General features: G+C 50.3%; 2 protein-coding genes across 4 annotated transcripts in view; one reads left to right on the top strand and one right to left on the bottom strand.

The window, feature by feature from the left end:
• The first annotated feature begins 1,789 nt into the window (after positions 1 to 1,789).
• Positions 1,790 to 9,366, top strand: GALK1 (galactokinase 1). The gene is made up of 8 exons (XM_019542582.1): positions 1,790 to 2,068; positions 3,761 to 3,950; positions 4,521 to 4,640; positions 5,358 to 5,493; positions 6,751 to 6,932; positions 7,158 to 7,308; positions 8,435 to 8,597; positions 9,104 to 9,366. The coding sequence occupies exons 1-8, from the start codon at positions 1,901 to 1,903 to the stop codon at positions 9,173 to 9,175; spliced, it is 1,182 nt and encodes a 393-aa protein (XP_019398127.1). The 5' UTR covers positions 1,790 to 1,900; the 3' UTR covers positions 9,176 to 9,366.
• Positions 9,367 to 11,529: 2,163 nt separating this feature from the next.
• The window catches only part of ITGB4 (integrin subunit beta 4), a 49,706-nt gene continuing 46,650 nt past the window's right edge, over positions 11,530 to 14,585 (bottom strand). For all 3 annotated transcript variants that reach the window (XM_019542579.1, XM_019542581.1, XM_019542580.1), the window contains 3 exons: positions 14,318 to 14,482; positions 13,380 to 13,490; positions 11,530 to 12,738 (listed from right to left, as the gene is read on the bottom strand). In XM_019542579.1, the coding sequence (XP_019398124.1) occupies positions 12,590 to 12,738; positions 13,380 to 13,490; positions 14,318 to 14,482 (425 nt within the window). In that variant the 3' untranslated portion in view covers positions 11,530 to 12,589. The remainder of the gene's footprint in view (positions 12,739 to 13,379; positions 13,491 to 14,317; positions 14,483 to 14,585) is intronic.

Here is a 14,585-nt window from a genome sequence, read left to right as displayed (position 1 = left end):
GCCTCTCAGACAACCTTATGTCATGTTTATAAATGATTAGACAGTGCTACAGAGTTAACTACCAAACAGAGATATCAGCAGACAGCTATGTATCAAGTTGAGAAATGTTGCTATATACCTACTCCTTCTACCTAGACAAAGGTTTGGCCTCACTCAAAATCCAAGTGTCATTTAACATGATCCTCCAGACACTTGTAATGTACTGATGGGAATATAATGAAGATGCAGCCTAGGAGCAGCTGTTCAAGGGGTCTTGTCTTCAGCAGTATAGAGTGTGCATAAGCACAGTCTTGATCATTTCTAATTTACAGGCCAACAATCTATTTGGTTTATACCTGTTCTGGGAAGCTGGTAGTTTAGTTTAATCAACAGCCATCAAATCATGAGTTAAAATAAAAGGTTTAATTATTTACAATCTAGAGTTCAAACAATTTCTCTCTCAAGACCTCAATGTCCTCATTCATGAGATATGATGCTAATACCTGGCTACTTAACTGATTGACCCTCATAATAATTCTCTTAATAGACCACATATGACCTTTCTGGAGATAAAATACATGGAAGAACATATCCGTGCTGGAAAGCTCAAAGAACTCCCTCTCCCCCACCCAACACACTACTCAGTTGGTCTAATAAAAAGATATCACATTGACTCAAAGAACTTGGTCTGGAAGAACACACAAACCCCAAGAGCTGGTACTGAGAGAGTTAACAGCACATCTACCTAGCATGTGAAAAGGCACAAGCACCAATCAGCTCAGTATAGCTAGATGGAGAGAGTCCCAGTGAGCAGGGAAAGGAAATATAGCATGACCATTAGATTAATTCCCTCAAAAGTCCTTTGAAAAAAAAGAAAAAAAAAAAAAAAAAAGGGGGGGGGTTTCCCCACTTCCACTAAAAAAAAAAAAAGTATTCGCATTTCTATAGAAAGAACAAAAAACAAAAAAACTAATACTTTTTTGGCAACTGATCATTACATTAAAAAAAAAAGTCCTGAATAATGAAAAATACTCTTTTTAAAGAGAACCCCACCAAAATGCTGATCGTCAACCAAGCTTCTCCCCCACCAACCTCCCTGCCAAACTAATAGAAAAAAAAAATCGAGCACAGCCTATTTTAACTGTTCATCCTCCTCCAATGGCTGATAAATTACTGGATCAGGCTGAGCTGCTTCACATGCAGCTCTGGAGAACCCCCCCGTTGGCTCTGCTCTCTGAAGGCCGGATTACATAGCTCCCGACTTGGCTAGCATTGACTCAGCCCCACCAGCGTTAGCACCACGAGGAGCCCTAGTGTAGACAAGTTATCTGCAACCACTCGGGGAAGGTTTTCACACCGTGTCACACGGGTCCATTTATACCAACTGGGGAGGAGGCTAACAACACTGGAGGAATAAAAAAAAAAGAGCTAAGGGACGCTTGCAAACTGCCCACTGCCATGCCGAGTCTGAGAGGAGCCGTAGGAACAGCTGGGAATTCAAATCCTTCCCAACCAACTGCAGTTTCCCCGTGCAAGTCCCTTTTTCTCCTCCCCTTCCCCAGCCCCCCCTGAACTGGGAGCGCATGAACTGAAGCACAGGAATCCCCATAGCACCCGAGAGAGGGAAGATCTCGCAACAGTGTAGATCCCGGAGCCCCCGCCCCGCGCTGGGCGGCCGTAGAGATGCTCGGAAGCGGAGTGAACGGGGTCGCACAGCTCCGCTTTATTCACTCAGCCTGATGTGGCCGGGCAGGCTCGGGGCTGATTAGCAAGTCCATTGGCGGACATGAGCCACTTGCAGGGCGGGGCGGGGCCGGAAGGAAGCGGCCACAGAGCGTTCCATTTTGGAACGTTGCAACCTCAAGCCCGCGTCCGCGCCAGGGCGGGGGACGTGCCTCCCCCCTCCGGGTCCTGTCGCGACATGGCCGAGCCGAGGGCGGCTGAGCTCGACTTGCTGCTGGCGGCTGCTGGGGAGATGTACAGAGAGGCTTTCGGAGGCGCGGCCCCCGAGATCGCGGTGTCCGCCCCGGGCAGGGTGAACCTGATCGGGGAGCACACCGACTACAACCAGGGCTACGTGCTGCCGATGGTGAGTGGGGGCGCCCGGCTCGGGGCACCACCCGAGAGCCGCTTGGGCTGCATTCGGCACGCACGCCGGCTCCGCAAGGGGATCCCTCCTGGCGGGGCGACCGTGTGGTTTCCAGAGAGCTGGGCGGAAGCCTTGGCTGCTGCAGCCGGCTCTGGAGACCTGCCTCTGTAGCTGCAGGTGCCGCTGGTATGCAGCCAGCTCCGAGCCGGAGCTCCCTGGGGCAGGCGTGCGGCCGGTGCCAGCCAAGATGAGGCTTTCTGGCGGATCAGCGCACCCAGCTTAGCAATGACGGGGCCAGGGTCCACTGCTCCCACCCTTGGCTTTACCCCTGCGCCAGAAGCACCAATTTGCCTGCTTCTCAGGCCCTTGCTCCCCTGGCTAGACTTGGGAAAGCATTATCATGGCCCCTCGATAAGCTGCGCAGGTCCTTCCTTGTGTGAGGCCTGTCTTAGGGGGGGTCTTGCCATGCAGCCTCAGGGCTGCCAGGTCTCCTGGGGCTGGGAGTGGGGAGGTCTCTGAAGTTGAACTGGAGCAACTTTCCCCAAAGGAGAACTCCATCTCATTGGCAACTTGCACCATCTTCCTGCCTTTGTGGGGAAATGGAGCTAGTGTTGGCAAGTAGGCCTCGAGTGCTACCTTGTGGCCACAGCAGGGAAAACGCCTGTAGCCCAAGCCGTACAAAAGCATAGGGGGCAAGTTCCTCATTTCCCAGTTAGGAAATCTGAAATAATTGGGCTTTTTCACCTCTTTCCTTCCCCCCCCCCCTTGCCAGACGACTTGGCACACCTGAAAGCCAGGCTGCTTGAATGTGGGATCAGGAACCACCTTCAAAGCACTTAAATTAACTTTAGTCTTTGGAAATCTTGGCCTGCAGTGATAGTCCTGTCTGGGCTGAGCAGCAAGATTGCTGCTCTCAAGGAGCCTTACATTCCTGAGTAAACAGTCACGGGGGAGCTGCCCTACCTTTCCCTGCCTGTAGGTAACAGATGAGCTCTCAGTCTCTTGTTATGCAGATTCTGCCATTTCTGCTCCTTTTGCTTTTAATTGGTAAAACTCTTGGTGCAGATGTCATCTTCTGTTCCTCACGGACTGCGGGATGTCTGGACTGCATGAACTTTCTCTCATCTGGAGCTAGCTTGGGCAGCAGCAAGAGGATAAAAAGCTGGTGGCAATGCTCCCGCAGGAGCAAGCTCACTCCATGGGGAGTCTTTACCATGGCAATGGCTTTTAATTCTGTGATGTGCCCTTCCTGAACCACTGAGCTGAAGCCGTTCTATTTGTTTCATACAGGCCAGCAAGCAGTTGGCATACCCTAGTGTTGGCCCTGAGATGCCCCTGATCTGGGCTGGGGGTTCAGCTCTTTCTGCTTGACCAAGGTTTTATGTAAGGACCATTCTTGTGCATGAACAAACCAGTTAAAGGGGTGAAATTCTGGCCAGGTGGTAACGCACGAAGAGCAGCATCACTGTGGCTTTGTGTAGTTCTAGTCCTGTGCAGGCTGGGAGGATGGGGTCTCTGGGCAGGGTAGAGATTATGGGGGGTGAGAGAGGAGGGAGGGATCTTGATTGCAAGGCTTAGGAGCAAGGCTGTTACTTTCCTGTAAGAGAAGAGGCAAAACCAAACCACCCAGCAACGGGGCATGTTTCCTTCCCCCTCAGGCAGGTTATGCTAACCCCTCTCTTCCCCCCGCAGGCCCTGCAGCTAGGTACTGTGCTGGTTGGGAGCCCGACCCAAGATGGAATGATTTCCATCCTCACTGCTGCAGAGGAAGCGGATGAACCCAAAAGGGTGCAGTTCCCTGCTCCAACAGAAAGCAGCCCACTCAGGGCAGGGGAGCCCCGTTGGGCCAACTACATGAAGGGCGTGATCCAGCATTACAGGGGTAAGGGCCAAGCACTGTGTAGTCGGTAACAGTCCTGCAAGCTCTTGGGATAGAGCCTTGATCCTTAGTAGAACCCAGCTCATCCCTGCCACCACAGCTCCTCTCACCTGTTGGCTGTGACGGAGTCACTCTCCCAGCACCCCACAATGCCCCCCCCCAGGCACTCTGCCCTTCTGCTTCCTCAGGTGACCAATTTAGGGCTGGCCTGTATCTGACTAAAGCAAATTCCTCCTGTACCACAACCTTTGGCTCCTCCAGGTCAGAACTGAAGCACAAACAAATAGCAAAGTGTGGCGCCAGGGCTCAGTCTGGCTCTAGGTCACACCTGGGGTGGGGGAGCAGGACAGGTGAAGAGCTAGATATTGAGCAGCTCCTTCATGTTTTGAACTGAGAACCTCAGGATAAGGCCTTTGCCTACACTGGACCAGACACTGCTTGATCTGTGCCTGCCTGGTTCCTTTTTCCTGTGGAAGCAACCCCTGTAGCACACTGTACTGCAGAAGGTACCATCAACCTAAATTGTGTGTGTGTGTGTGTCCCTCTCTTACCTTGTTTCTGTTCTTGCTGTAGCTGGTCCTCTCCCAGGCTTTAATGCAGTGGTAGCCAGCAACGTCCCGCTGGGTGGTGGCCTCTCCAGTTCCGCCTCTCTGGAAGTGGCCACGTACACCTTCCTGCAGCAGCTTTGCCCAGGTAACACCGCAGCCAGTTCATCAACTCCCAGCTCCGTATCCCTGGCGCTCTTCTGAGGTCTTCTGCATCCAGTTCCTGTGCTGGACACAACACACTTCAGTAAATGCTTCCATTTAGTGGGAGGTGCTGGGATTTCTCTACTTGGTGGTCATCCCCATCTGCAGGACCCCTTCAGACTCATGGCTATAGCTCAGCCCAGCACCAGAATAACTCTGTAGCCTGGGGATACACATCTCCCAGGAGGCACTTAACTTTGGAGCATATGTGATCAAACAGCACCTTCCCACTTCCCCTTCCCCAGCCCTCATACCCTCGCTATCTGTTCTGTCTGTAGATCGTGCTGCCCAGTGTATTGTTGCTGGGTTGTTCCATCTGATCTGGTCCCCTGTCTCTCTGATAGCAGTTGGTCCATGTGACGCCTCAGAGGAAGATGAGCTTGCCCCTGTTCCCTAGCAGTAGGGGCATAGCTGACAGTGTGGTGGAAAGTCACTTCCCATCCTGCCGCCTCAGATCAGTTCACCCCTAATGCTGTGGCTTGAACTTGCCGATGTTGATTTGGAGGGGCTGCCAGCTGCCGTTCCAGATGTCTTAAAGCAGCCAGCAGCAGGGCTGACTCTACTATAAAACAAGTCTTACAAAACCTGTTCCTTCCACCTGGACTAGGAGGGAGGCTGTGTCAGGCAACAAGCTAACATAGCTCTTCCTCATTTGGCCCAGATGATGGGGACTTGGTAGCCAAGGCACTGGCGTGCCAGAAAGCCGAGCACACCTTTGCTGGCATGCCGTGTGGGATCATGGACCAGTTCATCTCTGTGATGGGCAAGGAGGGCCACGCGTTGCTGATAGACTGCAGGTAGGACCAAGCCCGTAGCTTGTGGATCCAGCAGTGCCTATACTCTGAACTGCTCCAGCACCTCTTTTCTGAGGATCTTGGAGGCACTTTCTGAATAGGCTAGAACCCAAGTCTCCTGCTTCCTCATGCCAGTTATGCAGCTATGTTAATTGCTAGTACTCACCTGGCTGGGCAGGCCCTTGCCTGGGGGCTGAGGGAGTTCATCTCGACAGCCTCTTCCCCACCAGCACTTGCTTTCCATGACCTTTGGGAAGCAGCACTGTTCTCGCTGCCCAGTGCTCCTCAGTCTCTAGGAGCTGATCCATTCAGGCATGAACAGAGATTTGCGGGCACTGCTGGTTTCTGCTCCCTGCGGCAGCTAAGGGAATGATGCACCTCTTCTCCAGGAAATCCTGAGAGAGGAACTTTGTAGCTACAAGGTAAGACTCCTTCCAGCAACCCACCAGTGAGCAAAACTCGCCCCTAAAGCTGGAGAATTCAGCGTGGGTGTTTACCACTTGCTATAGTAACAGCTCTAAGCGCCACAACCAGGCCAGGTCCCTCTGTGCTGGGCTCTGTGAAAACACTGGATAAGTGGCAGTCGCTTTTGCAGAAAGGTTGAAAACTTAGGTGCAGGAGCCCCACACTGCAGAGGCAGCTCATGCTGGCTTTAAACTCCCGGGGCAAGGGTTGTTCTTGTTCTGTGAGCTGCAGGCCCCACTACAGGACCCGCACATGGGCTCATACTGATGCTGCTGTATGAATGAGGATGATGCCTCAAATTTGGCACCCAAAAAGGCTTGCAACCAGTTCTGCAGACACCAGCCCCCTCCCCTGACTGGGTGGGGCACACAGAAGCTAGTTGGTTTTGCAGCTGGCTTCATGTCCCTCATTTTCTGCCTGATGTTTATCACTTCTCTGTTCTTCTAATGTCTCTATGCCACATTTAACCATTTTGTTACACATGCTTGTGCTTGTTTGTTGTACTTGGTGAAGTCTTTCTTTGTACGTGTGCCTTCAAGCAGTGGGCATTGCGACAGGTGTTATATAATCCTGAGGCTCTGTGCCACTGTCACAGGTGGCTTAACCAATAGTATAGCCCTACTTTTTCATTAGTTCCTTGGAGCATCTGACTCTGGTATGTATGTGGTTGAGACTTCTCTATTGCAACCCCCCCAAAACCAGCCCTGGGGTGGCCATGGCAAAGAACACCTGGCTGGTCAGGATGTGGGAGTAGGAAAGGATCAGGAAATGTTTCCCTGTGACCTCTCATTCCAGATCACTGGAGACGCAACTGGTGCCATTGACAGACCCTGGCCTGGTTGTTCTCATCACCAACTCCAACGTGCGGCACACGCTGACAGGCAGCGAGTACCCCACACGCCGGCGCCAGTGTGAGGAGGCAGCCAGGGCTCTTGGCAAGGCCAGCCTGAGGGAGGCCTGCATGGCTGACTTGGAAGGTGGGGGCAGGCTCAGGCTTAATGTGCAGCGTGCCTCTCCTAGAGGCACGTGCTTGGGGCTGCAGAGGGAGCCGGCCTGATCTCCCCTGGTGCCGGGAGTTGGGCAGTACAGGGGCAGGGATCTTGTTTCACATTTGACGTGCAATCCGCATCGAGGCACCTAGGTTGCCGGTGGATGACACTGGGAGGCTCCAGCAGCTTCTCAGTCGGGTCTCGTCTCTCCAGCTGCGAAGGCCCTGCTGAACGAGGAGGTGTACAGGCGAGCAAGGCACGTCATTGGGGAAATAGAGCGGACTGCCCAGGCCGCTCGTGTGCTGCAAGCCAGGGACTACAGCACGTTCGGGAGGCTGATGGTGGAGAGTCACAACTCTCTCAGGTAGGGGCATGGCTGGTTGCACCGGGCTGTCACACTCCTGTCCAGGCAGAATGTGCTTGGCAGGGCTTGAGGATGAGGAACTGCAGGAGCTTAAACCTCAGGGCACCATGTCCATAGCAGTGCCCTGTCCAGTTGGTGCTGTGGCTTGGTGTGCCTGATGGCAACAGCTTGTGACGGGAAGGCACAGGCTTCACAGATCAGCAGCCCAGAGAAATTCCCCAGAAGCACTTGTTGCTCTGGTATCGGAGAATCCTAGACAAGTTGGGCTGGAAGAGACCTCCAGAGCTCATCTAGTCCAACCACCTGCCTGAGGCAGGATTATCCCTATCCAAACCATCCTATATAAACACTTAAAAAAACCCAAACAAACAAAAAAAACTCCTGTAAGCCCTGATGCAGTGCAAGACATGACACCTGAACCTGCCACAGATAAAGCAGGGGAACCACAGCAGCCAACATCTTGCTCCTATAAAAAGACTGTTAATATATATATTCAAGATCCCTAGTAGAGGGCCATGCCCCCTTCTACAGAGGAAGGCAAGCCCCTTCAGCCAGGAACCTCTCGCTTTAGTCCCAGCAAGAGCATTGGCACAGTCCAAGTCCCCAGCCTTGGTTGTAGCCAACACTCAGTGCCTCTGAGGAAAGCTTTAAAACCACCCTGATGAGTGTATCAGGAAGGGGGAGTGGGCAACCAGCAAAGCCCAGAAACCCGGGAAATACCCATAGTAGAACATAGGCATAGCTATGCTTAGATCGTCTCTGACTAGTGGCTGTCCAGCCTCTTCTTGAACACCTCCCGTGATGGAGAGTCCACAACTTCCGAAGGCAGTCTGCTCATATCACCAGTAGGGAGCTGCTGCCTGATGACTGTTACCCAGTAGCGTCCCATTACAGAGAAGAACTCCGAGGCCAGCTCTAGCAGGGGGGCTGTACCCTCTCCATTTAGACTAGTGATTCTAGGGCTAGGCCTGCAGCATACATATGAAATGTTACTTGAGTTGGATCCTTGGAGGACTCCGGTTCATCTTGCCCTGTAGCTGGTTGCCAACGTAATAGGTGTGTTTGGAAAGTCGCTCCCTAGAACAGTTGGCTCTGCAAGCCTGCCTGACTGGATCTGGTTTCCCAGGGATGACTACGAGGTCAGCTGCCCAGAGCTGGATGAGCTTGTTGCTGCAGCGATGGAGGTCAGCGGGGTTTACGGCAGTAGGATGACAGGTGGTGGCTTTGGAGGCTGCACAGTCACTCTGCTGGAGGCAGGAGCCACGGAGAAAGCTGTGCAGCACATCAAGGTATGTTGCAGCTGCCTGGCTTTTCCATGATGGAGGCCTCTCTTCTGACCCATCCCTCTCTTGCTGCTTGGACCCAACTGCACCAGCAAGAGTGCAGAATGCTCATCCTACACTTGGGCATAAAGGATGAGGCAAGGAGGGTTGAGCCCAGGGCTGGGCAACTGGAAGAGGTTGCTCCCACCCACTCCTAGCCTTCCAGTCGGAGCTGTGTATGGGGAGTGGTGAGAGAGGAGTCATCACAAAGGACCCTAGGAGTGTGAAAACAAAGCACCACAGAGGGTGAGCTTTCTTCCTGACTGGCTTGGACCTTTGGGCCCTAGGGCATGCTATCTCAGTGTTGCTCATCTTGGTCACCACCTCCTAGAGAGGTGTCCGTGAAATAGCCTGGGGTCTTGGATCTGTACTACTCAGTGCAGCAGCATCTGTCACGAGTGTGTTCTGCTGGTGTAGCCCATGGCTGTAGCCCACAGATTCTGACCAGCCTTAACTCCCCTTTTGTCTCCTAGGAGAAGTACAGCGGCAGAGCAACCTTCTATTTTACAAAACCTTCAGATGGGGCCAAGGTGCAGCCTCTGTAGAAGAACAACCTCTTCCACAGGGGGGATCCCTTTCTCTGATGTGGTTGAGGACCAGATGCTCATTCACGTGCCAGCTCCTCTTCCCTTCCCTCCTTGAAGAGATCCAGTGAAACTCCTTTACTACCTCATGAAACAAAGAGGAATGTACAGAGGTGCATTGCTTGGGCAATAAAATTATATTTTGCACAACAGTCCTGTTGCCTATCTAACCCAGTAATGTTCTGAGCTTTGTTACCCTAATGTAAATGGGACGTATATGTGAGAGAAGGAAATCTAGATCTTTGCTTGGTTACATTGCTCTCAGGCAGGCTATGCAAGTGTAACGTTAAAGGCAATATCGAGTGCCCTATGCCAGTATGTTTGAGAAAAGGGGTTGTGATTATGCTCTGAACCCATATGCTCTTGCCCCTGTAATGTATCCCTTGGCAAGTGGCACAGGTGCCAGTCTTCACCAGTTGCTTTAAATAAAAAGGGCAGCCAAGCTATAGAGAAATGTTTATTAAGTGCAATACAAAGCCATCTGGTCCAGAACACCTGCTGTCAGACTGTTGCCTTGCAGAGAGCTGAATTCAGCTGTATTTTACACTTGTGTTCTAGCCCGGCATGCCTGTTAGAAGAGGCATACAACCCAGTTTTTAGGGCAAGGCTGCCAGGATCAGGACCAGCCAACATGCTGCATTCTGCTCCAGACCGTGTAACAAGCTCTTTGGTTAAAACTGCTCTCAGGGTCCCCTCTCGAGGTTGTGAATCAAGGTGTAAGGGACATCTGCAGTACAAAACGCAGAAAAAAGGACTAGCATTCAGCTGGAGAAGAACCATGTCAACTGACATTTTCTTACCACTATCCATGCAGGTAAAATAACCCCAGTTATAAAGAAACATGGAAAACAGGAACTGAAAATTAAGGCAGAAGACAGCTGGGTGTTTGGTAACTTTCTTCCAGGTAGTGGAAAACCATGATCAAACTGCCACCAAAGCTGTAGGGTTGTGCAGGACAACATGAATGTATATGTCAGTCGGGTGCACAGATCTCATTCATACTAAAAATTAATGGACAAATTCCCATTGAAATCGGGAGGACAGAACTGAGCTCTAAAAGTGGCCAGTATTTACAAACTACTCTGGTGCAAAGGAGTGTTTAAGGAGTTCATGGATAAACCCCACCTCTCCCAAGAGTTGCCCCATGGGCCTAAAGACAGTTTATGCTTTGGTTGCAGGGGTTTGGCTTAGGAAGGCACAAGCAGCTGAGTTCCAGCCCAATGCTGCTCTGTTAGAGAGCAAGGGGTTGAGCCAACCCGAGCCAGTCCATCACCCATCTCACTGGAAGACTGGTCCAAAATCTTTTACAACACTGCGTCCTCTTGTCGCCACTTGACAGAAAGCACCACAAGGCTGAGCCTCTTGCCCAAGTCAGGGAAGGGATCAGTAGCACAACCAGGGATAGAGCCCAGGAACTGGCTTACTCTTTCCAGTGCAGAGCTTGCTCCATCAGACCAAGGCTGCCTCCTGCTCTTGCACAGCCAGTTAACCTCATGTGGTAATTCATAGAGGTTTGGGGGAAGATTTTCAAAAGCACAAACAGAAGTCAGGAACTCAATTCCCTCTTCCTTCGTGCCTTCGAAAATCTCCACCACGTGCACTTAGCACAAGGTCCCTAGTATGTGTCGTCATCGCCACCCCAATTCAGAAGTGTGGATGCTGAGTTCAGGGTGTTGCTGTCAACTGGGATAAAGTGGAGAGTACAAGCCCTATCATTAAGTACCATGCCTTCTGGCCAGAACTACTATTCCATGACTCCAACAAGAGCTGCACCTTAAGAAAAGAGGCGATAAAAAGACCATGTGGTCAACTAGCAAAGAACCCCTGGAGGATGCTCAGAGGTGCAGCTGCTCCCAGCATTTGATAGCAGCTAGCAGAATTGACCTAGTACACAGCGCTGCATCCTGGCCACCAAGCTCTGGCCAGAAACAGATAAAGCCTGGGAATGTTGGTCCATAGAAACAAACTGGCTGAGACAGACGAATGCTTCAACTTGAACAGGAAAGAGACACTCCAGTCCCAAAATGGGGATAGACTAAGAGAAGGAGGCTAACAGCTCGCTCTCTCTTCCATCACCTTGTGCTTCCCGGTTGATAATGGAATCTTATATTCCACAAAGGGTGTTTCTGTGGGGTACAAATGCCTTTTGAAAGTCGCATCCTACCTGGTCTAAGCTCCACTTGTGAACGATAGAATCAGCAGCGAATCCTGGTCTTGGGTTTGCAGCAAAAACATTACTTCTGTTGTCTCCTTTCAGAGCATGCCATGGGACCTGAAGCGCTAATCTTCCCTTCCTGGCTGCTCCTGGCTTTTATCCACAGTACACTGGAGCTACACTAAGACTGCTGTTTCTTGCTATGCAGCATGTAGACACATCTGGCTGAGATGCTCCAAGAAGTTGGGCCCCTGTATCATAGGAGTCAGTGCTGAGGGATATAGGGACTGATCTAAAGCTCACTTAAATCACTGGGAGGCTTTCCACGGGGTTTAATGGCCTCTGGATTGGTCCTTTAACTTATCTGCTGAACTTGCTAATGACTCTCAAAAGCCAGAGTCCTCTTCTGTCCTGACCTGTGTAGATCTCATCTACCTAGGTTCCTTTATAAAATAATAAAATACATTTATAAATATATATACTAGGAAAACTGTACAATAGTGTAAGCAACACTGAATTAGAGCATTGCAGGTAATGCTATACAACTCAAGGCTATAATTTGTTATTGCAGTACCGCACATTAGCAGCAAGGGGCTTTACAAAAACAGGTGTGGTGGGAATGAGTAGGTTACCCTCACCTTCTACCTGGCAACACACACTTATAAAAAAACAGAACTTAAAACATTTCTGGACGATCATGAAGTTGTCTTCTCGGGGAGTTGTTTCCCAGGGGTGAAATTAATAGATGAAGCAGTTGGAAAGGTGTGGAAGTCAAAAGTGAGGTGCAGGGTAGAGCAAATGTGGACATTTCAATGCAAACCAAAACCCAGTGCAGCCAAAATTCCAGGAACATCAAAGCTTGTAGGTAACATGCACCCAAAGACCTATATCAGCAGGCAAGGATTATACATTGAACTCCAAAATGGCTGAGCAATGGTGAGAAATCACCAATGTCAAAATCCTCAGTAAAGACCCAAGGCCACCCAGGAGAGCTCTGAATGGGCATCAAGACCCCTGCCGCCCCAACTGCTAACTGTGCCGTGCCCTTGACCATAGCAAGCTGCAAAAGAAAGACTGGCTTGACAAGTGCCATGGTAGTTTTATGCCAGGAGAGATGTGGCAGGCTCTCTGGCACAGTCTGGAAGCCGACCAAACAATAGGTCTGCCTGAAAAGTTCTGCAGTCTAAATGGAGACATCCTTTCGGCAGCCTCTCCCCAGCTCAGGCTTCGTAGAACTGCCTCTCCATCTGTTTGGTGAGCGTTCCACTCGACATCATGGTCCTGCTGACAAACTCTTTGGTGACCTGCTGGGTGAGGGTGCTGCTGTTGCTCTCTACCCTCTGGGAGGTCATCAGCATGCCATCTGCAACAAGAGGAGCAGGTCAGCAGTTGGTAGGATAGCCATCAGGGAGATGCAGCCTGGGTTTGGTCCCGGATATATCGTGTCAGACTTTTATGTATGTAGTTGCAGAGTGCATCATGGCTTTTGCTCACGAGTTCTTTTCCTGACTTGTTATACAGGTAATGCCCGTCCCTGTTCTGTATACGGGAAATGCAATCATGGGCCATTTCAGGCCAGCATCCACACAACACCTCTGGGAAGGGGAGGTACAGCAGGAACTGCTGAGCACTACAGGGCCTCAGTGAGGATGAAGTGGGTTTAATTCTGACTCTCAACTCACTCCTAAGATACGGTTGTGGGGCAGGAAGGGGGAAATGAGATAAAAATCCTTAAAATTCTCACCGCCTCTTGTTATCCCATTTGATGTTTGCCCACAGAACTGACCAGCTTTGAAGAACCCTCCAAGAGACTTCCCATCCCTCCCTGAGGGGAGATTGGGAAGTATGCAGAGATAGCCCAACAAGACCTGGATATCCAGAGTTGCGCTGTAGGCCTTCACTACCTCAGCTTCTTTCCTTGCCACTGGGCCACACCAATGAATGTGACTCTGTCTTCTAATTTGGTCTCTAGTGACCAAGGTGTTGCAGAGAGAAAGCCCTTACCTGTGAAATGCGGATCCAGAGAGGAGTGGGTGAGGCTGGTTTTAGTGCTGTATTCAGTGGGGAAGCTGTACACTTCTTCTCTTGTGTACTGTTGCCCTCCAAACTGTGAGAAGGCTCCTGAAAAGAGCATAGAAAAGTCAACATCGTGAACACCGAGGGAACTGTAAGATCACTATTGAGCCTCTCGTGACTCAACCCTGGGCGATAAATATCAACAGTTCTTCTTTCCGTGCTCGTCCTGTCCAACATTAAAGCAAAAGACAGAAGGTTGTGTTGTAACTGGTCCATTGGAAACCATTAAAGAATGGAAAAAAGAATGAATGAAGAAGACTCATAAGAAAGAAGAGGGCTAAGGACTGCACAAGGTGGTTCCCCAGCCTTTTGAGTATTGTTTGGTCATGCAAAGAAGAAGGCTGGTATTAAACAGCAGCACTAAGTTCTCACATTCTTTCCCCATATTGAGGAAAGAATATACCACCCCTGAGGTAAATGTAACATTACCCTAATTTTTACAGATGGCAACTCTACAGCAGAAGACATTTAGTGAGTTGCCAGGAGACCTAAAAAAGGAATGCTTAGGTCTTGTCCTGAAGTTCCCTGCTCTCACCATTTTTTCCTACAGTTACACCAAGAAAGTGGTACCCAGAAAGGAGCAGAAGATAGTGATCCAGAATTCAAGGGGAAAAAAAAGTGGGGGTGAATGATTATGTAGAAAGGAAGAAACACAAAATGTTAATGCCTATGGAAACATAAAGGCAATGTCAGAGACTGAAAAGAACAGCACACAAAACTCCTGTGGACATGGATGCGAGTTAAGGGAGCACTGGTGATAAAAGATGAATACCCATCTTTATATATATTTTAGCTTTAAATGACAAATCTGTTATTTGATACATTGGATTCATTAATAAAGTTTTAAAAAGGGAAAAAAAAGAAAGCAGTACCTCCATCTTGAGACTCAATGGTGATGATACCCTCTCTTTCTGGTCCAAAGCCTTGTGTGGTCTTAGCTTGCACTTTGAACTTGTATGGGACATTCTCAGTCAGGTAGGGCACTGTCAGGGTGGTTTCTGGGTTGTCCCCCTCCACATAAATGTTCCTGGGTTCTCCTAATCCAGACAGACACACAACAGGTGAGGAGCCTGAGACAGACCACGTGTGGTAGTTCCTCTACACCCATTCCCATCCACTTTTGCTTGCTCTGCTTCTACC

The sequence above is a fragment of the Crocodylus porosus genome, unplaced genomic scaffold (genome assembly GCF_001723895.1).
Source record: "Crocodylus porosus isolate Cpor-Errol unplaced genomic scaffold, CroPor_comp1, whole genome shotgun sequence".
Taxonomy (NCBI): domain Eukaryota; kingdom Metazoa; phylum Chordata; order Crocodylia; family Crocodylidae; genus Crocodylus; species Crocodylus porosus.
Note: the sequence above shows the minus strand (reverse complement) of the source record. Positions and strands in the feature narration are given on the sequence as shown.